Raw genomic sequence first — 25,952 nt, forward strand, 5'->3', positions numbered from 1 at the left:
AAAAAAACCTTTTTGTGAACAAACCAACCACAATGTTGAAGCTTTGCCTTCAGAGACATCACAAACATGCTCATGGATATACAAAATAGCATGGGAATACGTTTTACTAAATTGTATATATCAACTTTGTAGTTACTTGAGGACCCCCCATGAATGTTCACAGTGAACAAAATCTTTCCCTGCCTCACCCATTAAAACATTCAATATATGAAAGACGCTTGCAGACATTTCAATTTATTATGTGGTGTGCCTCCTGTTTGAGACTCTGTCCCGTGCAAACATTCTCATCCGACAGTTTCCAGTTCAAAATAGTTTAAATCAGATTATGATATTATCAACATCAACTGATTTCCCAAAGCAAGATTTCAATTCAATTAGAACACATTGACCTGATCGATCAGTTGATTCGCGTGTGCACGACGTCAGTGTGTCGTGCATCAATTTCTGTATGCAGAGTTTGCGCATTCACTTTGGTGTCCGCAGCGATAAATAGAGCTGTGAGGAGTAACACTATCTATATGTTAAAAATATTAAAGCTTACTATACTTATAGTATAACATACTATAACTGTCTTACAGTAGAAATGTAATTTAAGGGGACCAGCCTACAAAGTTTTTATTTGTACCACACGACCCTCGTAAGGCAGCTTAAAATGTCGCGGCCGCGGCCACGTTTCCGCATGATGTATTTCTTGGAAAGATGGAATACTGAGGTAAAAAGACGACTTTCTACGATATCGCATTTGTAGAAAACCGTCTTTCCCCGATGTTGTATTTCGGAAGGACGTCTTTCCCTGATCATATGTCGGAAAGATGTCTTTCCTCTATTTTGTATTTCGGTAAGACGGCTTTCCACTTTTTCTTATCTTGGAAAAACGTCTTTCCATGATGATGTACCACGGAAAGAAGTCTTTCCGAGATGGTATAATAGGAAAACACGTCTTTCCGTGTCATGGGACATAATACGGATACATGTATTGCGTAGCCTGAAGACTCATCTTCCTCATTGAGAAGGGGCGGGACTGAAGATCCTGATTGGAAGGGAATAGAGCAATTTCCATTTTTCCAATGTGATCTGAGTAAAATTATCACACACTCCTACAAATAATATCAACTCTGAGAATACAAAGTACACAACTACAATAAAATTATTACAGCCTCTGTTTTCGGGGGTGGGGGCACTGGCCTCCCGGCCCCCGGGCCTGGTTCCTCCGTGCCCTTAGAAGGAGGCTAATTCTTTAAACTTGAACGCTGAGAAGAAACAGGGTATTGAAGGAAACGAACACCCCCCCAAAAAAAACCCTCAAATCTTTTCCCCATAGTGCAACCATGGAAACGACTGGACGGTGGTCCAGGATATTTGTGAGATTCCCGGTTGCATAATCCTCTGCGTGAGTGATTTTTCTTCTATCTGGGAACCGGACAATTGTATCAAGACCTAGCCCCTACTGACCTACTGTACCCAGCAAGAAATGAGACTGAGGGGTACCCCCCCAACATGTCCAATCCGTATACACATTCCAGACTATTTTTACTTAACACATCCCCCAAGATGTCTGAAAGGAATTCCCCAGATTCCTGCGAGACAATGACCAACACAAAGCAGGGGAGTTCTCTCCGTCTCATACCTTGCTGCATATGTGACCTACAGGCCATCTGCATTTCTGCTGGTGGCTTCATGCAGTCCATACAATTAAGAGCATTGGGCGTGTAGACTTTTTTTTTTATATGACGCCAACGGTCGAGAGTGGAACAAATTCAGCATTTCTAATCTAAACATAATATACATTCCTTACACAGGTGCACATTTCCCTCAGGATGAACGGTTGTTCCGCAGCATGAAAACAGACCCTCATGGAAAACAGCAACCGTTCAAGACAGAAGTAAATAGAAGTTGAAACGGCGAGATTGTCAGAAGTCGCGCAGGCGTCGAGGAAAACATATGCTTACTTAATGGACGAATATCTGAAGGAGAAGCAGCGCGAATACGCCCACAGGGTCGCATGAGTTTCAGTGCATCCACATGAGAATGATGGAACCGTTTGCGGCTAAAGAAAGGTAAACTACTCTGTTCTTACCAACCATCCTCCAAATCAAAGGGAGTTCGGCTATGGTCTTTTTCGTGGCTTAAAGCAGAGAATGCGAGGGCACATGCTTCAGAAGGTTCAACTGTATTAAATAGTTCTTGAACACTTGTTCAGTTGTTATTTTAAGCTGAATGTGTACCGCTTTAGTTAAAAACAATCTTCAAGGGTACAAATTTGGACTGGAAATTGAATAACATTTCAAAACTGATATTTTCCAACACTGTTCCTTTCTTGTTACCGTGTGCACTCATTTCACGCAATTAGGCCAGCACTTCCTTCTTCCGTTTTGTTTGTTGATTCTGTGTTCCCCCTCTTTTTGTTTATAGAGGCTTTGCATGATAGCCATGTTGCAGGGCAGTTGTTTTGTTCCACAGGAAAGCTCCTTTGTTCCACAGGAAAGCTCCTTTGTGCATACCCTGTGGAACAAAAGCACTGGCCTGCAAGATGGCGGCCATGCAAACCCTCTATAAATTGTACCCACGACACTACATGATTCTGCTGAAGCTTCTGCGCCATTCGGGTACCTAGTATTATTAATAGCATGCTCTGAGTCGATGCACTGTATGCACTTGGCCGGTCGTAAACGTTTGCTATAAACCAGAAAGACCAAGGCTCCGGAGAGAGGGTGCGACTATGAGGGCGAGGGCAGCTGTGGAGGAGGGCATTATCAGCAAGTAGTTGAATGAGGAATGGTCGTGTTGGCCAGACGCAAACACTCAGGATGCTGGTGGGGCGGGGCATGGCGATTAATTGCGCTGCACCGTCAGCTGGCTACGGCTATCATAGCCCATACAACGACTCGATTTCAAGCCTAGCGAGAAGCCTACCACACCACCTTCGAAATGTCGGCAGGTAGTCCACCTATATATAACGGCTTTGCCCTTACCCAACGTATATTAATAAACACTGTATGCTCAGTGCTTGTCCAAGAGCTTGCGAAAAAACCTCACAAGCTTACTCGGGTGGGACTCGAACCCACGACCTCCTGCTTACTAGTGCAGATGTCTTAACCACTCGACCACCGAGCTTGCCGGGGTGGGCTGGCCGGTCCGAGTCAAATGAAGCAGCGGGTACCGCGAACTATTTTCAAGATGTATTTTTGCGTTGGGGAGATGTTAATTATATATAACGGCTTTGCCCTTACCCAACGTATATTAATAAACACTGTATGCTCAGTGCTTGTCCACCTGTAGTCCACCTGTTTTCAAAGTTATTGGTGAGCTCTTTTTGCCTATCGCCCATTCTTTAGAAAAAACTCGCCGAGGACAAACTCAGTCATATTCAACCGCAAAGTTCACTCTCGAATCTTGACACAGAAAGGAATCAAACTGAGTTATACCACATCAAAAGTACAATAGCCGATTTAATTAGAAATGTTGCCCTTAAAAATCAAATAGGAATTAAAATTTAATATAAAGATCTGATGTTATGGAAATACTGCTTAGTTTATTACATAACTTTTTTAAAATATGCTTTGTGCTGTGGGAGTCATTCCTCTAGCTTTGAGAATGTTTCTCAAGGTGAGTCTTTTTCCTTTTACAAAATATTGAAGATAATAAGATATTTTGTACATGCAAGAACTCATGTAAAACAGCTTGCTACGATGGGATGCGGTGGCGTTAACAATGTCTTTGGTCGGAGGGGGGAGACATGAATTGTTTCTGGCAAAAGCGACCACCCACTTTCTTTTCTACCCAGGTTTGTTACACCCATCCCCAGCTGCTGCTTTCAATTTAAAAAATAAATGTCTCAGTGGGGTGATCGCCCCACTCCCTCCCCTGCTTGATGTATCACTGATTATGAGTCTCTTATAGGGATGACATAACCGTTTGAAAGCCGCAAATTTATTCGTCGGTAGTGAATGTCTCTCCAAATTGGCCCTATTCACAGTTTTGCCTCACCGACTTGAAAACGAGGCAACTTTTTTTTGTCATTTAAGGAACCTTATCAGCAGGCGCTGAGCCGGGACCCCAAGAACAAAAAGGGAAAAAAAGGAATATAATGAAAAACATAAGTATAAAGTGCACCAATACCATTGTAAACAGTAAGCAGTTTTCATACCTTGAAGAAGACGCGCAAAAAGTGAGTCTGAGGGGGGAAAATCATAGCATGGCTCCTTTCAGTTCTTGCTATTTCGTAGAGCCATTCCATGTTCTCATCGCTAGTCGCCGGGCAGCTAGACACATGTTCCATCCAGTGCGCAGATTGGTTATAACGAAGAGCCGTAGACAATTCCCAAAATAAACGTCACCATCAACATCGGGATTCCCAACCCGATACCACAGTTAGAATAAAATCTGGCTTGTGCAGACGCCTTCCGGGAACCAGAGATATCCCCAAATTCAAAAAGTCGACCCACCTGTGGGAAAAATGCACAGTAAAATCGATCAATCGTTTAGAATTCAATCAATCATTTTGTGCGGTAAGGTATCATCTGCAATCTAGGGCTGATCAGCTAAAAGTGAATTGTTTCCCATGACGTCACCGGTTTGTACCCACCAAGTGCGATCAAGGAAAACCACCGGCTATGAAAGATGCTTCGATTACATGCTGATTTTTAAGACCCGGTGGTGTTGTCAGTGATTATAACAATCCCAGATTTTTGAGTAGTTTTCTTTCAATCTCTTCCTGAAGGGAGGGTATGACATCAACGTTGCCTTATTGACAGTCACCACCAGTGGGGTAACTGCGGTATATTTTGCATGGGAGGTGCCCTCATTTTCTGGAGGGCGCTGGACACGCCGTGAGTTCTAGCCTTCACAGTTAAAGCATTGACGAAGTAGGGACTAGATTTTTCCTGCTGTAATTCCCGAGCAGGGGAGGGGGAAGGCACACGGCACTGGCGACGGAAGCGGGGGAAGCATTGCCCCCCCTCCACTTTTTTGGCTAGGAGGCAAGGCCCCTCCACTTTTTGCAGGTCCTATGATGGGCTGGGGCTTTTAATGGATCAGCCTCCCCCCACTCACACACTTTGAAAATCGCTCCGCCGTTGTTGTCACACGGGCAACCGCAAAGTAACAGTTTATTATCTTTGGAAACTAAATGTCAGAAATTGAAACCAATGAACAACCATTACCTTCTGAAATAAGCACAAGTTAAAGAGTAAGAGAGGACTTTAAAAGAATTCAGAAATTCATGTGATAATTTAGGATTTGAATTCAGTGACCGCATGTATTCAAACACCATTATCATTACCGGAAGCTTCCGTTGGACTGGACAAAAATGAAGTGCGTTACGTAATTGAAACTTTCTCCGACAGGCATGAGATTTTGAATAAAATCTTCTGTTTAGAAAAGGTAAAACCTCCTCAGCTTTTAATTGATACCACGAATAACAATTTCTGGCCATTTTGTCTGGGAGACAACAAAGATTCCTTCTGGATTGCCTTTTTTGGCGGGTCATCCTATAGACGGTGAGGATTCCCTCAATCAAATCATTTGAGCCCACCTGACGGGACTTCCGGAGAGCTACAACGCCAATTGGCCAGAAGAGGAAGATTGAGATGATGGCCAAGGTGCAGTGGTCATGGGGCACCTCAGTCGATCCAGTCGTGGGCCTCCATACCTGTAGCGACAGTGCGTGTGTTCAAGTTTGATGAATCAAGATGACCGTAGGATATTACTTAGGGTATACGTTACATGGACCCTGTATTTTTATACAAATACTCAATAATAGTAAACATGCATCTTATGCCCAATAACTTCTTATATGATAATTGTTATTAATCTAGGTAACTGTATTCTGCTCAAATAGATCTATCTGCCTGTCTGTCTGTAGGGCTGTCTGTCTGTCTGATGAAATCTTGTACACTTTAGTTCTTTAAATTCACGTGAACCTTATCAATTTGACTTCTCCATATTAAATGACACTATTGACACTCGTCTTGATTCCGGGCAAGCTTTTGCATAGCGACTGCCGTCTCTTGAATGACCTACCCTTCTCCGAGCAGTGTAGTGGTGCAAGGCGCCTCTTATGTAACTAAGCAAAAGTTTGCCTTGAATCAGGAGGTGTAGCAACAATGTCTTGAATATGGACAAGCCAAATTGTTATGCTCACGTGAAGAACTCAGTTTACAAGATTCTACTCAAATCTGAATCAACGTAAGAAAGGCTTACTGGCAAACCATGCACCCCTGCAGGCCCTTTGGTCTGCGTATACAGGGAGTTCACATTAACGCCGTCTGCGCATATCTGCATCGAAACCGAGGCTCTCTTTGTTGAACTTTGTTGCGCGTGCCCGCTGAGTCCACACAGCACATGGAGTATCCGGTTCGTACGTGTGACGCCACTTCAGTTTAAACCACGCCCACTGCACAAGATACACGGCCATCTCAGGTACATTAGTTCGCGGTCAATTGTCGTTATTTTTCCTTTTGATTTTACGTGTCGAGTCATCCTGAAAGACTCGTCCACAAAAATTTGCAGCCTGAAAAGTCTGAATTTAACATAACTTTATGTATTTTGAGTCTTAACTCCTTACTTTCAATCGTCTGATCGTATTAAGAATTGAAGCTGACACATACAGCCTCGTTTTCAAACGCGGAAGTGCGCAGATCGACGCTAAAAGCGTCGTATTGTGATCCCTCTATTTCACAGCATTTTTTGTGTTTTTGCAGTGAGAGTTAATGTTTAGTGTTGGTCAGAGATGATCAATGCGTATCACTAGGATTCTGCTGCCATCCTGCGAAGCTTGGCCTCCTTGCTGACATTAATGTCATGTAAAATTATTTTTACAATGACAAATGTAAACCTCAGTGTCAATAACAGAGATTTTGTGTCACGGAACAACGTTACTTTGAAAGAAATGGTATACATGTAGATCCTTTTGTGCCTACCATTTTGTGTGGGCTGCCTCAGTGTGCAGAAATTTCATCTCTGCATAGATTTCCGTTGCATTTTTAATCAAAGCGCAGAGGGACATGCGTGTATTTCCATATGATAATCATTATGCAGTTATTATTCAAGAACCGAGTGAGATTTCCCAATTTTTTCGTGACTTGGTAGCTTTTTAGGCCAACTATTTTTTAAAAAGCTGGCCAGCCATGGTGTTGCCAGTCAGTGGTAGGCAAACACTTCAACTGAAATGGCTTTATAATTCGAGAGCTTTAATTCCAAGCGTAAAGATCACTGAGCATTGCCTGATGTACCATTAGATCTGCAGGGGCTGAAGGCGGGGGCGGGGCATATGGAGGTGGGGAGTCACTCGACGTCCGTGCTGAGTTGCCAAGCATCGATGCGTTGCCTCGCTCCAGTGGAAGGTCAGTGATCGGCGTTTCCACAGCAGACGGGGAAAGCTGGTATGCTGTGTCAGAGACATCGGTGTTTGGGGGCGGGGCATCGCTTGACGTCGGTGGGGAGTCACATGCCTGGCCAGTCGACTCCATTCCAGTCTCGTCATCGTTCTCGAACTGTACGTAACCTGTAAAATCGATAGGCGGAGTCAGTGAGTCAAGAGTCCCTGCAAGGGCAGTACAGGTGCCCTCCCCCGGTACGCCGTTGATTTTGTGTTATGGACGGCTCTTTCAACAACCAAAATAATAGGTCAACACAAAACAGATAACTTGACAAAAGCTCTCACCCCACCCCCTCCCCACCCCACCCCCAAATCCATTTTTTTTTGGGTGGGGCGGGCAGGGAGGGGCAAGAGTTGCGCTGGCATGTTCCTAACCATCCACCAGGTCTCTTATGTGTATTAATTGAAAACAAACGCAAACGCTGTCACTGGGCGCTCATACTCATGGAAAGTTGGCATTTCCTCCATCATTGGCTCGCCGTTTACACATTTTTTACGCAGTTTTTACATTTTCTGTGACACCTTTCTTCGGCCGTGAACAACCTTGGTCCTCTCTCTCACTTCATACGCCATAAAATTAACCTAATGATTCCTACCTGATGTCGCCATGTGTTCGATAATTCACAGCTTCGCCACAGCAAAAAAAAATGCTTCCTCCTTCGATACACGGCCCCAAATGTTGGCACTACAAACAGCGATCGCTCGTAGGGAGAAGCTTATTCATAAAATTGACCGACGATTGTTAGACCTTCATTCAGATCCACTGAACTCGCTGCCCCTGCGTGCATTTTAGAGCTGCTGAACACGAGAATTCACAAATCATTCACAAGTTCAGTATTTCATATGCGCGCGCAGTCTATATACAAGTAGCTAGCTCTTTCCGGTAAACTGTTACATTTCAAGTTGAACAAAATCTTTGATATGTCGCTGCAAAATGAAGTACAACATTTTAACAATTGCCAGTAAACACTTTGCAAGTAGTGGCGTCGTCAGGGAAGGGGGACATTAGAAAACAGAACACAACCACTGTACATGCAAAATGTATAAAGCGCTATCCGCCCCGAGCTGAAGTGCACCCTCAATCGGCGAAAGAAAGACATGTCGTTACAAGCGAGTTCTTGCACGCGACTACGTTACGCAAAGACCGTACGGTTGCACTACACTAAATACGCGACCATAGAAAACAGTACAAAATCGGACAGAAATAACGCCGCCTGTTGACTTTCGTGAGGAGGTTGACCTCCGTTTTTTTTTCACTGGAAATTCACGATTATGGCTAGAAGATCACTTTTCGGTTCAATTTCATGGGGGTTAGCCACGAAAATGTGGTTTTTTTATTCGCCTTTTAACGAAGATACCTTCAAGATAACAGTAAAGCTAAGCGCTCATTTCTGAATGTAACCGCCTGCCTCTATCCAAAATAGGCCGGCAATTTGGGGCTTTTTGTGAAAGAAATACCCCAAACTGGAAACTATCAGTCCAAAATTTGGGATTTAAAGAGTCGAGCTTTTGTACTGTCCCTCCGTAATAAAAAGAGTTTCCGGAAAGATACTGCCATACACAACCTCTGTTACACGATATCTGCTCATTAACAGTGAACATCTTATGCCGTAGAAATTGTTAGAATGGAAAGTATGGTGATCAATGTAGAGAAAATCCTTTATGCTTTGGCCAACAGCGTATTTTACAGTCGGTTGTGGAGACCTTTTGAAAACTTTTCGAGGTGACGAGGCATGCCCAACGAGGGTCCGTTGTTGGATCGACACAAACCGATGGGCACAGTAATACTGAAAAGGTGCGCCTTATATTCTGGCAAGCCACCCTCGCATTAAATGGCTCTTTTTTCCGGTTTTTTTTTCACTGTATCTTCATGTGGCTTTGCAATGGAATCAAAATAATGTCTCGTGCTGGTCAGATATGATAAACGTGCATCACTGAGATTCTGAAATGACGCTGCAATGGCTGTTGACACAAACGTTTTACAAAGAGGTGTGAAAACTGAAAAATATCAGAGATTCTGTGTAACTCAGCAACTTTGGAGAATGTGCATAGGTCCTTTTTGTTGCAAACATTGCCCGTCTTTTTTATGGGTTTGCAGAAATTTCATCTCTGTATGGAAGGCAGTAGCTTTTTTTAAATCAATGCGCTTGCTAGTCTCATTTAATCTAAAAGTGAACATTTATTTTTTATTTTATGAACAAGGGAAGCTATTTCAGAACTGACTGAGATTTCTTAACACTTTGTATTTTGTCACGTTTGAATGTTTTTCCAGTCAGTGGTAGGCAAACATGGGCTTTAAAGGCTGGGCTAGCAGTGTAATATCAGTGGACATAATCTTCACCACGATATTTGTAGGGAAGTTACTTGGCCGAATTTCTGAGTTGTACACCATAGGTACGTAGCCACATATCCTTACACAGTTATACTTGGGTATTTCCTTTGTTCTCAAATACAAAACTCCCACACAACACGCAAAAAATTTCAAATCACTCCAATTTAAACCAAATTCACTTTCCTGGGTTCAAATTTCGACCCTGTGTCCCTTATATAAAACACTACAATTTGTGACAGATTTTTACCCATCAAACATTTCCCTTTTTGAGTTATTTCCAAATATTTCGTGAAATTCCTGTAAAAACTGGCCTTGTGGGGTACTTCCCATTGTTCCAGTACCCCACAAGGCCCCATGTATAAGCGCAAGTACACGTATGTCGATTATAGACATGTTGCCGAGATGCTAAAACCTGTGAGCCAACTGATCTTCTAGATGTGCGAGCCAATTACCCACGGAATCAATGTCAAGACAATATACCACTACGGGGAAGGGAAGGTATCATTATGCCTCCCTATGACTATTGCTATAATTGATTTAATACAATGCCTTGAAATTGAAAACAAAAACAAAACAACGGATTTGTGGGAATTCCGATAAAAATTGGCCCTGCCATTTTATCGCATCACGAAATGCATCTAACTTAAAGCTTTAAACCGTTCAATTTTTGTTATTTGGGCGGCATTTGAAGGCGATCGATATAAGCGAGTGAAAAACCAATTTTCCCCAGTGTCCATTCCCCGATTTGATCTCTTGAAGCTGCACGTGACAAGTGGAAAATACACCCCAGCTTATGTCAGGACGACGGGGAGGCATCAAATCAATAAATGCAAAGAAAAACTGACGAACATGGGCAATTCACAATACGTGCCTCCAAGAGTTTGCAACCCGTTGCCCAATCACGACGCACGAAGTCCCTCGACCCTTTCCACTCACGCATTGTGATTGGCCTACGCGTTGCAAACTCTTTGAGGCGCACTATAGAGGGATCCCAATACGACGCGTTTATCGTCGATCTGCGCACTTCCGCGTTTGAAAACGAGGCTGTATGTGTCGGCTCCAATTCTTAATACGATCACACAATTGAAAGTAAAGAGTCAAGACACAAAAAAACATAAAGGTATGTTAGATTCAGACTTTTCAGGCTGCAAATTTTTGTGGAAGAGTCTTTCTAGGATGACTTGCCACGTAAAATCAAAAGAAAAAAATACCGCGAACTAAAGTACCTGTGATGATTATGTATCGTACCTGTGATGATTATGTATCTGCATGTGCAGTGGGCGTGGTTTAAACTGAAGTGGCGGCACACTAGAGCTTACGAACCGAATAATGCATATACTCTGTCGACTCCACGGGCGCGCGCGACTAAGTTCAACACCGAGCCACGGTTTCGATATGCGCAGACGACGCTGGAGTGAAATCCCTCTATTGTGAATGGCCCGTATTGTTGCAGACCGCACCTGTATGTGTCGCGGCATCAGCGACGAATAGCTATTAATGCACGCTCTGTATTAGACAGAAATTATCGATAATTCTGCATATCAACGAAATCGGTGAGGAAAATGTTTGCCGGTTTCAGAACGTGTCTGCAACGGAAGGAATTCTTCCCAGTAGTCACGTGAGAGCGGCTCGCGATTAAATATTCCGCGGCACTGGAATCCGAAGCCGTGTGAACACGGCTGAGGCTGGAAATTACACGGGCTCTATGGGTAGTGGCTGCAACTTCCTATCATAAACTCGTGCAGTTTCAAGTCACAGCCGAGAAATTTGAACGCAGCCCTTTTAAATTCTCGTGAAAACAGGTTAGACGTCAGAACTTCACAAGGACATACCTCGATATCTCTCGCTTTATTTTTTTTACAGATTATGTTAACCACATGGAAAACAATTATCAGTAATGAAACCTGCATTTTTCTTCCGATGACATTATTTCAAGATGGTCTTAAACATGACAGTTGGTCGCAGAAAATGTAATGGATACCGTTTCATTTTGAAAACTTCTTGTGCTCACTTAAAATAGTCACACTACTGCGTGAGGAACAGACAATATATTTGTCCAAAAATCAGAGCAAATAAAAATACGCTTAAATTTCTACAAAAAAATCACAAATTCCAGCTGATGTACCTTACCCGTCGTATCGACAGTTTTAATTACATAAAAAATAATATCAAGATATTCAAATAATGAGTGCAAAAGTCTACTAAGCACTATAGCAGAATCACGCCATGGAATGAGGAACAATGTAAAGCATTTATACATTATATTTATTTCCCATTTTAAAGAAGACATGGTTTTTGTTGAGAGTTACACCTTTGAAATCAACTTGGATGAAAGATAACACGACACAGGTCACTTCGTGTTGAAAGCTGCAGTAAGTTCAGCTGCAATGGACTAGTTTCACGAGCCGGCCATGCTGAATTGGACCAAAAGGGTATAGCAGCAAGGAATTTGGCCAATGCACAATTTTTCGGTAACTCACCTTCAGTGTGTAAAACTTTCCACTGTAAAACATTCATCACAGGGAGCTCACGTTAAATGATTTGAAAATGTACTTTTGTCGTTCACATTTTTGCGTAATGCGTTCATTGACCACTCCAGGAAGACATATTTTGTGAGCCCCAAACTCGTTGACTAAATGCCTGAGAAAGGCCTTGCGCGCTAATCTTCCCTAAGAATCGACACAAACCCAATTCGTAGAGAAATGGAAATGAAGTTCTGCTACCAGGAAAATATTAACCAACACATAAACAGGGGAATAAAATTGGAAATTAGGTTAGCTAAGGCACGAAGGTGCATTTTGAAGATTTGTATTTAAAACACGCATTGGGGAGACCATTTATAAAGGAAGGTTAACCTTCATAACTGGGAACAGGAGAGCATCGTTTACTCGTTCAAAACTATTTGGACTGGTGTTACAGAGCTACAGGGAGTTGATTGATGTCTCCCAGGGGTCGTGAATGCGGGCGTTTCACAATAGTGCGTCTCCAAGGTTTGCAACGCGTTGGCCAATCACAATGCGCGACATCTGTCCACCCTCCTTCCTCCACGGCCCACCCAATGTGCGTTTGGAAAGGGTCGACAGATTTCGTGCATTGTGATTGGCCAACGCGTTGCACAGTTGCAAACTCTTGGAGGTGAACTACTTTGAATCGCCTGTATATTACCTTCAAGTATATGTTCCCTTCCAAGAAGTCTTCAGCATGCATGCATGGGCGAATCCAAAACCAAAATCTCTTATGCCCTTTAGGAGGAGTGCGGCCAAACTGCAAAGGAATGAAATGAAAAAGCCCCCCCCCCCACTTAAAAACTGGCGGACTTTGGCCCTCCAGGTCCGCCCTGGCACCTATTGAAAAATCCACCCCCGCAGTCGTTCCTGTGGGCTTCCATTTAAACACTTTGCAAAGCAACGACCACACAGATGATGGTGACGATAATCGCCACCACAATGATGCCGATACCGAAGCCAAGGCCCAAGAAGGAGTAGGTCTTGGCCTCCCTGGAGGCCTGCTCAGCGCCAGCGATGTCACCCACCTGGAAACGGTTACGAACCTGTATAAAGAAAAAAAGACGACCATTTTAAATGAAAATTGGACATCTACATAGATGCAAGTGTTAAAGGAAAGGAATTATATTTCTGGTTTGGAGGATGATTGTATAGTTTAGAGGCATAATCCCTCTAGTGAGCTTACATCGTTCGCTTTGATCAATCCCACAATGCCGAGGGGCAGGCAGCAACAAATGGTCACAAACAGGGCAAGCCCGAAGTAGTCGTCAGGTTGGCAGACGGTAGTGGACATGATGGTTTGAGGTTGGGGCGCCACCTGGAGTCAGAAACAATTGAAACACATACAGCTCCAGTTATCTTAAAGGCTTCATGGGCGTAACTTTCAAACCGTATTCTAATTTGATACATAGGATGTCGGTCGGAAAAAAGGTAAATCTTTGGTAAAAAACAAACAAACAGCGGATTGCATGTAAGACTATAAGATGATGCGAAGTATTCAGTGTGTGATGGATTTGTTCTTAATGAACTTTAATTTCAAAGCAAAACAGCACACCCACCCATCATTAGCCACTTCGACATACGAAATGAACAAAATTTGCAACCGGCATATATCACTAAATAACGTTTGCCGTACAAACCTACACCAGCCACAGTTTGGTGACAAAGGCCCTCACCTTCCATTGTTTTGCTAGTTGATACATTTTCTACGCACACATCTGTTTTGGAGGAGGACAATGTAAGAATAATAGGCATTTGCACCTGCCAAATTTGCTTCAGAAGAAGTATATTTTTAAAACTTTTTGGGGGGGTCATGAATTGTTACAGAGATGATCAACGGAATGAATAAACTTTTATTTTCTTAGGTCGGAAGCACAGGCATAAATGACGGCCAGAATGAGAACCATGGAATTTACAAGGGGCGCCTTATTTGCCACCAAAACCTTTGCAAAATCAACCTATCGCAACGGACGGGCAATATACGGTAAGCCACTGGATATGATGAAGCCTGCCTTTCTTGTTTTATTGCCAGAGTCTTTTATTTTGTCATATCTGTCCGGAGTTTCATCTTGTTAGGTGCTGTCACGAAGTCATTTTCTTTTATGAGCTAAAACCATGCAGTTGCCCACAAAACACTATACATGTGCAAATCTATCGAGGTAATGACTTGATGCTTTGACTATTAATTTGAAATGTCACTGGTAAACGCCGGGACTAAAGTCTGTAAATTTCAGGTAAAGAAATTAACGTGGACGTTGTTGGTATTATGAGTAATGAGCACAACGAATCCAAACAAAAATTACACATCAAAATGTTTTATAATCGGAGGTAGTTAAGATTGAACAATAAAACGAGCTCTTCAATAACGCTTACGCCGCTATAACCTACCGAACACTATGCACTTGCCGTTTGTAATTCCCGAAAGTCAACATGATAAAACTGTCGGTGTTTTGTATGTTGGAAAGTGACATGTGGCCATTTTTCCCCCAAGGGTTAGATACATGTAAATGCAATCGCAATTTCGTTACGTCAGCCTCCAAACTGAATAAGCATGCATTTCTTGATTAACCCTAACCCCCTAAAATTATACTGAAATCGGAGGATTTGGGACTGTTAGGGCTAGCTAGAGGATAATTTTTACCGCAACTGTGGTCGTGGTTCCCATGGGCGGGCCGTAACCCTGTCCCATCGCAGGACTCAGAGCGCCCATGGACGGGTCATAGCCCTGTCCCATACTCGGAGCGCCCATGGGCGGACCATAGCCCGGCTGCCCCACTGCAGGATCCGTGGTGCCCATGGCCATGGCCTGGCTGTACTGCGGTGGCGGCGCGGTGTCCGCAGCTTCCTCGTCCTGGAACTTGTTGTATCCTGAGCGAGGTCGATCATTGCAGGAAAGAAAAAGCAGATGAAAATTTCCCATCCTCAGCCTAATTTTTGGGCGTGAATTGGAGCCCCTTTTCCCAAAAAGCAAAATCCTGAAGCCCCACTCTCAAACAGAGTGAGTTTATTGTAAATTTACTTTTAAAGAGTTAAAACAACTCCAAAGGAGTGAAAAGCCCGTTTCAAAAGAGTCAAAATCACTCAACACAAGAACCGATTCAAAGGTCAATACATGGCTCCTCGGCAGAGTGGAAATTTCACACTTTAAAGGGTTTTTTACTCTCCAAGTGTGGTAGTCACTTTTTTTGAGTGGCCCTTGTGGGGTGAATCCTTCACTCTTTGGCAAAAAGACTCTTTGACAAAACAGAAATAAACCCAAAAATAGCACGGGACATGCTTGAAGTCGTTTCAGAAGAAAAGTAACATTTAATTTATACATGTACATATTACTGACAAAATTTTTGTCATAGAAATAAAACTTTCGGTGCATTTTTCTGAACTCTGGTCGCTGATGTTATCCAGTTCGTAAGTTACTTCGTCACAAAGACGGACGCACCACGATTTGCAGGCTCTCATTGGACAATCGCTGAAGTTGCGCGTTAACTTCCGGAAACGGCGATCAAATTAGGTTAGCTAAGTTAGAATGTCAGATTTAAAAAGATCAAGCAGTTGCACACAAACTCGCGCTTCCTTTTGCAGATATTTCTGAAACTAAAGCAAAAATGGTTATGAAACTTGCATAGATCGAAAGAGGAGCATGTGCCCTTTCAGATGACACCACAATTGTCAAGATCTGGATAATTTTCAGATCCTTCAAGCTCGAATAATACGGAGCCTTCTTTGCGCTGGGACAGAACTAGTGTAGTGGAGAGAATGTCAGATTTACTTTAAAAAAATCAAGCAGTTGCATACAAATTTGCGCTTTCTTTTGCGGATATAACATAGGCCTAAGTTGTGCATATATGACCTATAGCAGATGCAATACTTCCACTAAAATAAGTTCCCTTTTACGACAAAAGTGTCATGTGACGAGCTGTTGGCAGCCTATGTAAGAAGGTCAGTCAAGTGCAGAAACGAGAAAGGTCAGTCCATTCGCCTATTCAATAAACACGAACCGCCATTTTGAATATGGGCAGCGCAGCCAAAGTTTGCAGAAAAATTTACTCGGTTCAGTTTGTAACAGCTCTTGCTCTCAAAAATGTGCACATCATGTTTCTTCAGTGTTCTCGGTACGTGTATATGGGAGATATTTCAACGCATGGGTCTGCGCTAAATCTCTCTCGAGTTGTGTAGGACCTATGTCAATTGAGCAAAACCTGTTTCAATTCGGACATTTCGAACCCGACTGACGGGGAAGATTAGATTCAGATCTGGAACGATTTGCTCGATGGATCATAAAATTAATGGATTAATGACTTTCTCAACACAAAAGGGAGTCATTTTCATTTAATAGATGTATTCCTTAGAAGTACTCATTCTCTGGTGCTTTTGCATGAGATTTTTCTAAAACTGTGGGTTACTTTTTTCTTTTGTAACTTTTGTTACCAGTGGCAAACACGGCGCTTGCGGTCGATCGAAACATTTTGTGTAGGGCATTTACATGTAGGCCTAGGCCTGCCGATGACGTTCCTGGAATATATTAAGGCCTAACACTCATTTATACGTGATCTCTCATACCTACCTGTCGACATGATGGTTGTTGAAATTCTTTGCTAGTGACTGTTGAAACTCAAAGCGCCTCTCGTTCTGCCACGATAACACTGGGTCAGTTATATCTGATTCTACATTGCAAGCTAAATACCTACGTACATGTACTGCGTATAAATTACAACAATACACTTGCCTGTGTGACGCATTGCAAATTATTGGCTCAAGGTCAAATTAATCTACGGAGCTACGAATGTGCCATCTTAGTTGTAAATGGCACTCGTAGCCTCGGTCTGGTTTGTTGTGACATCGAGTCGGTGTAAAATCGCCAGTAACATGTGCCATTTGAAAATTTTAACTAGAACTATTGTCCATGTCGTACTTAAATACAACGAAATCGAGAAAGTGAACTCTTGAAGTTAGATTTTGGTGATGAAGTCGCTTAAATAAAGTAAGTTCGCCCTCTTTTAGGGCGCGCGAGGTGCTATTTATCGTAGGCCCTACAGAAAGCCTACCTGTATACATAATGTAGAACAAAAATGAAAACAATAGAGTACAATGAGAAAACGTATTCTTCCGGTTTGGAATACTTTCGAAAAGGGTCGGAATATTCCGAGCCCATTTCGTCGATTTCTTGTAAAAGTGACTCTCGCGAACAGTTTTCGGGATTGATCAAAATTGCTTCTCTGTGCAGATTTCTCGAATCACTCATCGAAGCGTCAGGGGAAAAGATCTTAATCTGTCTTCTTGCCATATTTTAATTTTCAGTTTCGATATCTATGCACTTTTGAAGATTTGTTTAGACAAACTATTTTGTGACGGAAGTGTGCATGTGTGCGCTGCAAGTGGAAATGGATGACGACCTTATCGTGATTTCACGCGTTATTATAAGACGTGTTAAAATCAAGACTGATTGTCGCACGTTTTTGAAAAAGGAAGCATTTGGGAATGTTGCGGTAGAGATGTGGGATATTTAGGTTACAAAAAAATCCACCATGGCCGAGCCCAGAGTGTGACGACTTCTCAGAGTCATGTAAGTTCACCCCTTCCACTTAGTTTGTGCGCATGCGCTAAAAGTCGGCAAAGTCGTGGTCACTTTTTGTTGCTTATTGTTAAAATGGCGACGCCAGCCATGCAACAAACGACTATGCCAAAATCCATCTGCGGAGATCGTCCGCATCGTGGAAATGTTTGCTGAATTTTTACCAGAGAAATATAATCAGGCTTCAGATTTCATTTTGTGATGTGTATCTTGTTAATCAGAAATGACATTTAGGAGAAAACGGGGTGAAAGAACGTTGTACGTCAGTTACATTTTCGAACGTAAAAAAAGGTATTTTAAAATCGACATCTCACCATAGTGCACCTCCACGTCGTATTTGCAACGTGTTGGCCAATCGATATCACAACACACGAAACCTGTAGACCCTTTCCAAACGCGCGTTGGGTCGACAGATTCCGCCCATTGTGATTGGCCAACGCGTTGCAAACTCTTGGAGACGCGCTCTTGTGAATCGCCCGTATAAGTTGTTCTCAGTTTATTTAATCCACACACGCATGCTGCATGTCTTGGTGATGGAAAGGGTGTTCGAAAAAAGATACAACAGTTATGTTTACGCTATTGCGAATTGTCCTTCGTTATGGTTTTATCAATTTCAACTTGGCTTTCAGTCCATTATCGTTATTCTTATATTTAACGATGGTAACCTGTTCACTATACAGTGGTCTTCCGCAGGGCCCGGCTACAAGGTATAAGAAACACAATTAAAACTAAAGTACATCTACATACAGTAAAAGTAAGAACAAGTAAGACGATCATAAAACAAATACTATTTACCAAGAATTAGGAACGAAAAAATTTAAATAGGTAGTCACTCATAATTACAAAAGACTATAATCATAAATGTGGAAAGCACACGACAATAGAGTAAGACGCAAAATTAAAAATATATAAAGACAAAAATGTGATATAGTACAACAAAAAATACTTAGTATTAACCCAAATATAAGGGAAATCAAATTAAATTTAAAATAATAAAATAATGTTTAAGCAAAATTTCAACTGCGCACAGTTTAATAGGTTTGTTTTAAAAGATCACTCAGCATCGATTTCTTAAATACACCAAGAGATGGAGACGATCTTACGTCAAAATTTATAGTGTTCCATGCCAACAAACCTTGAACAACCGGACTATGCTGATAACAGCTTGATTTGAAATCAGGGATCACTAGTAGATCGGCCGCTGATTGTCTCGTTCCATGGCCGTGGATATCAGAGACTTTTTACAATGTTTTCTGATATAGGTAACTTGAAACAAGATTATTAACACACTTATACATGAAAACGGCTTGAAGATAAAGGAATCGTTTCTGCGAAGGGAGCCATCGCAGCTCATCAAATAGTTCGGTTCCCGATGAGTCAAGCCCTCTGCTCAAAATTATTCTTGCGGCATACTCCTGCAATTTGAAAAGTTTATCAGTGCGCTTGTGGAAACGGCCAGACTAGATTTGACAACAGTAATCAACATGACTCGGAGGTAAAATAAATGTGTTATAGAGAAGTCTGGGAGATTGAATTGGTAGGTATGGTTTGACACATCAAAACATGCCAAGCTTTGCCTGAACTGTACTCACAAGTTTATCAGCATATTCAGAGCAGTTCAGTTGCTCGTCAATAATAACACCAAGAGATTTTGCTTTGCTGACCCGGTTCAGTGTGTGATTATTAACCTCTACCTTTAAGGAAGATACCGTGCCTAATTTGTGTTTGGATCCGACAACCATAACATTTGACTTTTCGTAATTTTAAACAAGACGATGCTTTATCAACCAATTATAAATCTCCCTCATGGCTACACACAGTTTCTGTTCTATTTCAGAAGCAGTTTTACCTCTTACAGCGAGAGTGGTGTCATCTGCATACATGTCTATGGTACCTTCGCTGATTGCGGTAAGCAATGTATTAATATTATAAGCAAACAATAGAGGACCAAGAATAGATCCTGGAGGCACTCTGTTCCTCGGCATCACCTGTACAGGCCATGTGGCACTTTATTTTGCGCAAAGTACGAGTCAGCGTGCAATACTACAACCAGAATGTGGGACTGGGATGAAGTCTACGATCGTACAGCGCCCTCGCGAGACACGACATCTTAGCATACGTGGATGTTCGTACGTACGTACACGTACATTGTACATGTACATGTCACTGTACATACGTACAGTAGAGACTTCAGCATAGCATGGCATACGATCTTTGACTGCGACTTGGATTAGGAATATGGGACCGATTCCAGCGCAACGCGAAAAGGCAGTAAGTTTTCCGGAAGCTGGTTCATGCATATTTTTTAGCCATGAATCTGTAATGTTATGTTAACTGGTCAAGTATTCAAATTGAGTATTTGAAGAATTAATGTCTGATTTGTAGCGCTAAGCTTCTTTTAGGAATAGGATTTTTGGGAAACATCCTCACGCGTCACGGCATCAGGCAAGGTTCGTGCTTGAATCAACTTTCTACCTATGATCATGTCCATTGCATTGGTTGGCCATTGCCATATGGCGGCTATTGCACCTGGACGAGAATTTCAAATACAGAGGCCACCATTTTTACCCTGCAGCGAACTTTCCTGAAAGTAATAATTTGTGTTCCAAAAAGTCAACTTGGGAAACCACTTGCTTTGGCCCAGAATTTTTCAGACATGTCGGATCAGTGTCATACCTGCACAGGGTTTGAAGCAGCATTTGTATGGAATTCTTTATTTAATGTTTTGTTTTGTACTAAGTTTCATCTTTTTTTAGCATTGTAATTGTTGCACAGCAGGATATCTCTTACAAAACAGCTCTCAGCATGGCCAGTGACGTTGACTTTCATTTCCTCCGTCTTATTTGTGACCCACTCTACAAAAATGAGTCTTAAGTCGCCAGAGCTACGTTGGAGTAAAAAGTGTTTTAGAATAATTTTGCAAAGTGTAAATCAATAGGAACGCACAGCATTTGTCACCATGGGGTATCCACTTTCATCAGGATGCCAAACTGAGTGATACATCAAAATTCAAAAACTCAATTTGCTCTTTCTAGTACAAATGAAAACTCAAAAATGGCTCTGGTGACTTAAGACTCATTTTCACATAGTGGGTCACATTTTTGTTAGCATGTTAGGCTTTATATTTTGACCTGTCTGATTTCATCAAATCCAACATTTTTCGCTCACAGTCTCCCCAAAGCCCTTCCCCATAGACGATTTGCAGATTCTCGGCCGTGTGCCACGTTGTAAAGTGACAACTACCACTGACGGTTGATTACTCTCAGTAAAGCTCAGCATACAAATCCAGCAGCATTTCTCCGGGATCCGGCAGATATCTTACAACAACTGGCTCAAGCACTGTCCTTGGGTCGCTAGAAGAGTCCAGAGAAATCATCCAATCAGGATGAGGCGAGCAGGCTGTAAGTAGTCGACGGATGCATCTTGCATAGTCGTGACTCCGGCACCACTGTGACAGATTACTTGGAAAGTGGAGTGCGTGCACGTGGGTTATTCTATAAATTGGGGTTCGAATTTGTTTGTTCGAGTTTCTGTCACATCTGACATGATTTTCTAAGTTAAAACACATTTTTTTTAATTATCAAGAGCGATTAAGAAATTGCCTGTCGTAAGAAATAGCTCAAAGTGAATTTCATTGATATTTCCATATTTCCAAATTACACGAGTCAAGTGTAGCAGGGATGGAAACATGTCACACTTCTTGACCCTGATTTTTATAGACTGACCCACAGACATCTGTTTTTTTTGGAGGTGACTGTTTAAAAACGAGAGAGTTCAAGCCTGTGAGTTGAGAGTGAGCAATGATACTTCACTCATCTGTGTTTCTTTTCCCTACTTCAGTTTTGGTTGATCCAGGACAAGTTGACTGCTTCAGCTCAGTATGCAAAGGTCAAAGTGCATTTATTTGTCTTCTTTCCAGTGGAATCTGGTGGAAGTCGCACCTACGCAGACTACAATGCAGTAGAGGATGAAAATGAACGGCTCGTTGACAGTCTACACGATAAAGTCTCCACACTCAAATCAGTAGGTTCATACATCGGCTCACTAAAAGGGGGCTCGATGTAAACTTAGGTTTCCCAAAATTTGGGAAGAAAGCAATGAATTCCTTCTCTGGCACTGTCGTTGAGACCAGTCAAAAGACAAGACACAAGACGGGACATCAGAGTGGACGTAAGACCAGACACTGGACCAGTGGCAAGACCAGTGACAAGACCAGTTACAAGACCCGTCTCACATGAAGGAGGCGTGGGCACTTACAATGCAACAAGAGTACTTCTGTTGCACTTCACCTGAGTAGCTTTTGCCTGGCTTTCAGACGGGAGGTCGTTTCTTGGCCTGGTGATGGACTTTTGGGATCTTTCAATGATCTCATTAAAGGGGTCTTGATAGCAACGTCGTCCATCTCAAATCTTACCAAAAGTGACCTCTGGTTCCAATCATTTGTCGTCTTTGTTGATTACTCTATGCAGCTGTCCATCGACATCGGAACAGAGGTTCGAGAACAGAACAGTTTTCTTAAGCAGCTGGTAAGTTCAGGTCCACCAAACCTGCTCCTTGAAATGAAAAATGGTTCACACTCACACACATATTTGTGCAAAACTCTGGACCGTAGGAAATGGCAGTGGTCTCGTTTCTGGTTTACATTATATTTTGGCACATTCACTTTTCAATACAGAAAGGGTCCTACACTCTCTCTGACAAGAGAGGGCGCTGTTGCTGTGATGTCAGTTTAGGCATGCACTGTACAGCTGAGCTTGAGGACTCGCCCCCTCCCTTCATGAAACTTAGAATGCAAGTCATCAAAATCATTTCGTGCTCATTTCTGCTGATGGACACTAGTCATACACCAGCAGCGAAACAAGCATGTAACAGGAAAATTGTGCACAGCAAACTTCCTGCATTCTAGCAACGTTTTACTGCAGGGGCAGCTGTATAGGGCTGTGCCGAGTATCCAAAAGGCCGAATATTCGATTCGATTGTCGAATATTTGAATATCATTTTTCGAATTTGAATATTTGAATGCAAATTCATGAAAAGGAGGGGAAAATTTCCTTTTGTTTTAAATGAGAAGAATTGCAGATTCAAATGAAAAGCGTCAGAAACCTTACAACGATTTAAAAAGTAAATTATTCATTAAACAATTTAAAGGAGTAGAAATTTTCAACGGGGCAAGAAGTCTTGCTCATCTCTTCAATCTTGCTAAATTGTGGCTGGAGATACTCCTTGATCAAAGAAGCTATGATATTGATCATAATGTACAACTATGTGTTATTGCAACTGATTTTGTATATGGTTTGTTCATCAACAATCTGCCACTCAGTGCGACCGAATATTTGGATATTCAATCAAATTGAAGGCCGAATATTCAAATAGTGAATTATTCAAATTGACTCAGCCCTAAAGCTGCAGTAGTGAAGTGTCTGCCTTGGAGGACATCACTTTTGTGTTCATGAAAATGAAAATTTTGCTGAGCAGTGTATCCATAAGAGGCCCCGGAAACACCCTGAAAATTGGTTCATTCTTGGCACGCAAGTGGACACGAAGTTGCGACATCAGATGAAATATTTGCTCAGTAAAATTACACAAGTGAAACACATGTCCACCCAAGTGAAGTTTTGTGTCATCAAATTCGCTTCACTTGCACCCGATCCGACTACCCACCGCTGCTTATAAGTGATTCCTGTGCGACAAAATAGCCTGCAAGAACTGCGATGCTAATATATTATCGTATGATGCAATACAGTAGGCAAACTTATAAGTGGGGCTCGTTCGAGCCTTCTGCTTGCAAATATTCTTGACTCTGACTAGCCTCACTTATAAGTGTGCTACTGAAATGTATCATACGATAATATATTAGCATCACAGTTCTTGCAGGCTATTTTGCCGCACAGGTCTCACTTATAAGCAGCGGTGGGTAGTCGGACCGGGTGTCACTTTCAGTATGAACCAGCCTTTAGCCCTGCTAGTGTTTGAAAAGTCCCCATCAATAATTTCCTTCACTTTGTGGTTTACGCTACCTACTGTGGGCTTCACAATATTACTTTGATTTGATTCCTCTTTGGCTGAACTTACTGTGTTGTCTGGTATATTTGTCTTTATAAAAAATCAGCGGACGCAAATTGAAAGTAGCCAAATTAGCGATGTCAGTTGACTGACCTCATTTGCAGGATGACACCTTTGATTCCTCCGGAGGCTTGTTGTCCTCCACCATGGGCCGTCTGAGCAAGATGGCCAGGGCGGGCCACAACTGCTACCTGTGCTACCTGCTCCTCTTCTCCTTCTTCGTCTTCTTTGTCATCTATTTCATCATCCGGCTCAGATGACGACGACAGACGGTGGCGCCGTTACCGAAATGTGGGAGAATAATGACATCTTGCCCGTCACTGCGATAATTGTGGACAATCAGTGCAGCGGTGGCTCCTTGATTGGGCATTGAGATGGGAGCCCTTACAGAGGCATCCTGAGCGCCCTCTGTTGATTTGAAATGAGAACTTGGCTGGCAAGATGACTATTGAGGACATGACCTTTAAGGGGAGTCTAGAATTTTTTTTAAAAGTAAATTTTTATCGTGAATGACTTGATACAGTTTTGTGCTACTTTATGAAAAACAGGGATGGATAAATAATAAATATTACGTATGCTGGACAACTCTGGCCGGTGGAATGAGAAGCCGTCACTGCAGTGGTGCCGCAGGTCATGCTCGTGCAAAAATGCCCCCTCGACCAGTTGGGTTCAATTTCTAGCTAGCACGCGCATGTCAGGCTGAGGAGCCCAGGGGCCTGTTTGATTTACGCGGATCCGGATCCATATCGTGACCAGTGACCTGATTTTGGTTCACTGACATCCGGACCCACCGGACAGATGGAGCGAACCAACATTGGGACCACCGATAGATATCCAGATCCGAGTGAAACAAACAGGTCCCACGGGTTTAGTGTGTCACTCTCCAGCCTCCGTACTTTCGGCATCTCCTCCGATCAGCGTGTACCTGTATATACATGCGGAAATACTTGCACATGCAGCGGGTCATTAGCCTCATCTGAACATGGGTTTATCGGACAGGCCCCTGCCGATCAGCTTTCCCTCTGCAGCCTGAATTCTGTCGTGCCACATTCGAACAGGTTTCATGTTACTCATTTCATTTCATACTGCACTCCCACCCAGAATTTGCACACTAAGGCACAGGGCTCAGGGATCTGATCACGGCACCGCACTACGTTTCGATCATTATTAGTAATGTTACACATTGAAACACCATTCTTACGAGAAATCTAGATCAAGTTGATTTTAAAAAAAAAGTGACAGCAGTTGTATATATGAACAGATGTAATATGTGAAAAACTACAATATTTTGAATGTACTGTTTATTTGTGTATACGTCTGTATTGTCATGATATATGTTTCTGGGGCCAATTTCACTGAGCTGCTTAAGCGTGAAAAAAACCTTGCTTTAAAAAATAAAGGTTACCAGTTCAAACTCTATGTGATTGTCATGCTAACCAAAAAAACCCTGCAAAATACGATACCAAAACAATCTACATCACATGGAGTTTTGGCTGGTTACCAGATTTAGCAAGCAAGGTTTTCTCCCACTTAAGCAAATTTTGTGCTTAAGCAGCTGTATGAAATTGGCCCCTGACTGTTGGCATTTCCAAAAAGGTCATAGGGTAAATGTTTATTGTATCGTGCTCTTCGGGATTTTGTGATCTTGCGATCTTGTTTATCTTTCTCTTTCTTTTCTGTATTAAAAGATAATTATCCCCAATGCTTTATTGTTTGGAAGAGAAATAATTAGGTACTTGTTGGTTCTTTGATCATTGGCTGTTGAGAGCTAGCATGTCCGCACCGATGGCCAGGAGGTTGTGGGTTCGAGTCCAATTGTAGCAAGCGTGTTAGTTTTTTTGGTTTTTTCCCCTCAAACTTGAGGAAAGCTGCACAAACAGTGATGAAGTGCATCTTAAGTCATTTGGCACCAGTAACACTTGTGCTTGGGCATTGCCAGGATTTTTTTGTGAGGGGAGGGGCAACCACTTTTTTCTAGGGGAAATTTGCAAGGGAGGGCAAGTCCTTCATCAGCTAAAAACTGATGAACAGTGAACAATGGGAGGAGGGTCGATTGTGATTTTTTTCCCGATCGAATTGGGGTTTTTCATCCTCTTTCATCTCTTT

At 42.4% G+C, this 25,952-nt stretch overlaps 3 protein-coding genes across 5 annotated transcripts; 1 reads left to right on the forward strand and 2 right to left on the reverse strand.

Annotated features, from left to right (window-relative positions):
• The first annotated feature begins 1,928 nt into the window (after positions 1 to 1,928).
• Positions 1,929 to 25,548, forward strand: LOC110982348 (BET1 homolog). 3 transcript variants are annotated; one of them, XM_022240683.2, is made up of 7 exons: positions 1,929 to 2,057; positions 14,080 to 14,198; positions 19,621 to 19,691; positions 20,954 to 21,184; positions 21,703 to 21,806; positions 22,253 to 22,309; positions 23,951 to 25,548. In XM_022240683.2, exons 4-7 carry the CDS (start codon positions 21,169 to 21,171, stop codon positions 24,104 to 24,106), a joined length of 333 nt encoding a protein of 110 aa, XP_022096375.1. In that variant the 5' UTR covers positions 1,929 to 2,057; positions 14,080 to 14,198; positions 19,621 to 19,691; positions 20,954 to 21,168; the 3' UTR covers positions 24,107 to 25,548. The 3 variants fall into 3 exon arrangements, with proteins under 3 accessions (XP_022096375.1, XP_022096374.1, XP_022096377.1); XM_022240682.2 differs by lacking the exons at positions 1,929 to 2,057; positions 14,080 to 14,198; positions 19,621 to 19,691 and adding an exon at positions 19,894 to 20,054; XM_022240685.2 differs by lacking the exons at positions 1,929 to 2,057; positions 14,080 to 14,198; positions 19,621 to 19,691 and adding an exon at positions 20,072 to 20,233.
• LOC110982346 (uncharacterized) lies at positions 3,430 to 8,454 on the reverse strand. Its single transcript, XM_022240680.2, has 4 exons — positions 7,975 to 8,454; positions 7,233 to 7,504; positions 5,534 to 5,650; positions 3,430 to 4,445 (listed from the first exon to the last, which is right to left on the reverse strand). Exons 1-4 carry the CDS (start codon positions 7,985 to 7,987, stop codon positions 4,296 to 4,298), a joined length of 552 nt encoding a protein of 183 aa, XP_022096372.2. The 5' UTR covers positions 7,988 to 8,454; the 3' UTR covers positions 3,430 to 4,295.
• On the reverse strand, positions 11,540 to 16,934 carry LOC110982347 (uncharacterized). Its single transcript, XM_022240681.2, has 4 exons — positions 16,776 to 16,934; positions 14,856 to 15,082; positions 13,401 to 13,532; positions 11,540 to 13,260 (listed from the first exon to the last, which is right to left on the reverse strand). The coding sequence occupies exons 1-4, from the start codon at positions 16,783 to 16,785 to the stop codon at positions 13,099 to 13,101; spliced, it is 531 nt and encodes a 176-aa protein (XP_022096373.2). The 5' UTR covers positions 16,786 to 16,934; the 3' UTR covers positions 11,540 to 13,098.
• Positions 25,549 to 25,952: the final 404 nt, after the last annotated feature.

The sequence above is a fragment of the Acanthaster planci genome, linkage group LG21 (genome assembly GCF_054643075.1).
Source record: "Acanthaster planci isolate LZ-2023a linkage group LG21, COTS_SCS, whole genome shotgun sequence".
In the NCBI taxonomy this organism is placed as follows: domain Eukaryota; kingdom Metazoa; phylum Echinodermata; class Asteroidea; order Valvatida; family Acanthasteridae; genus Acanthaster; species Acanthaster planci.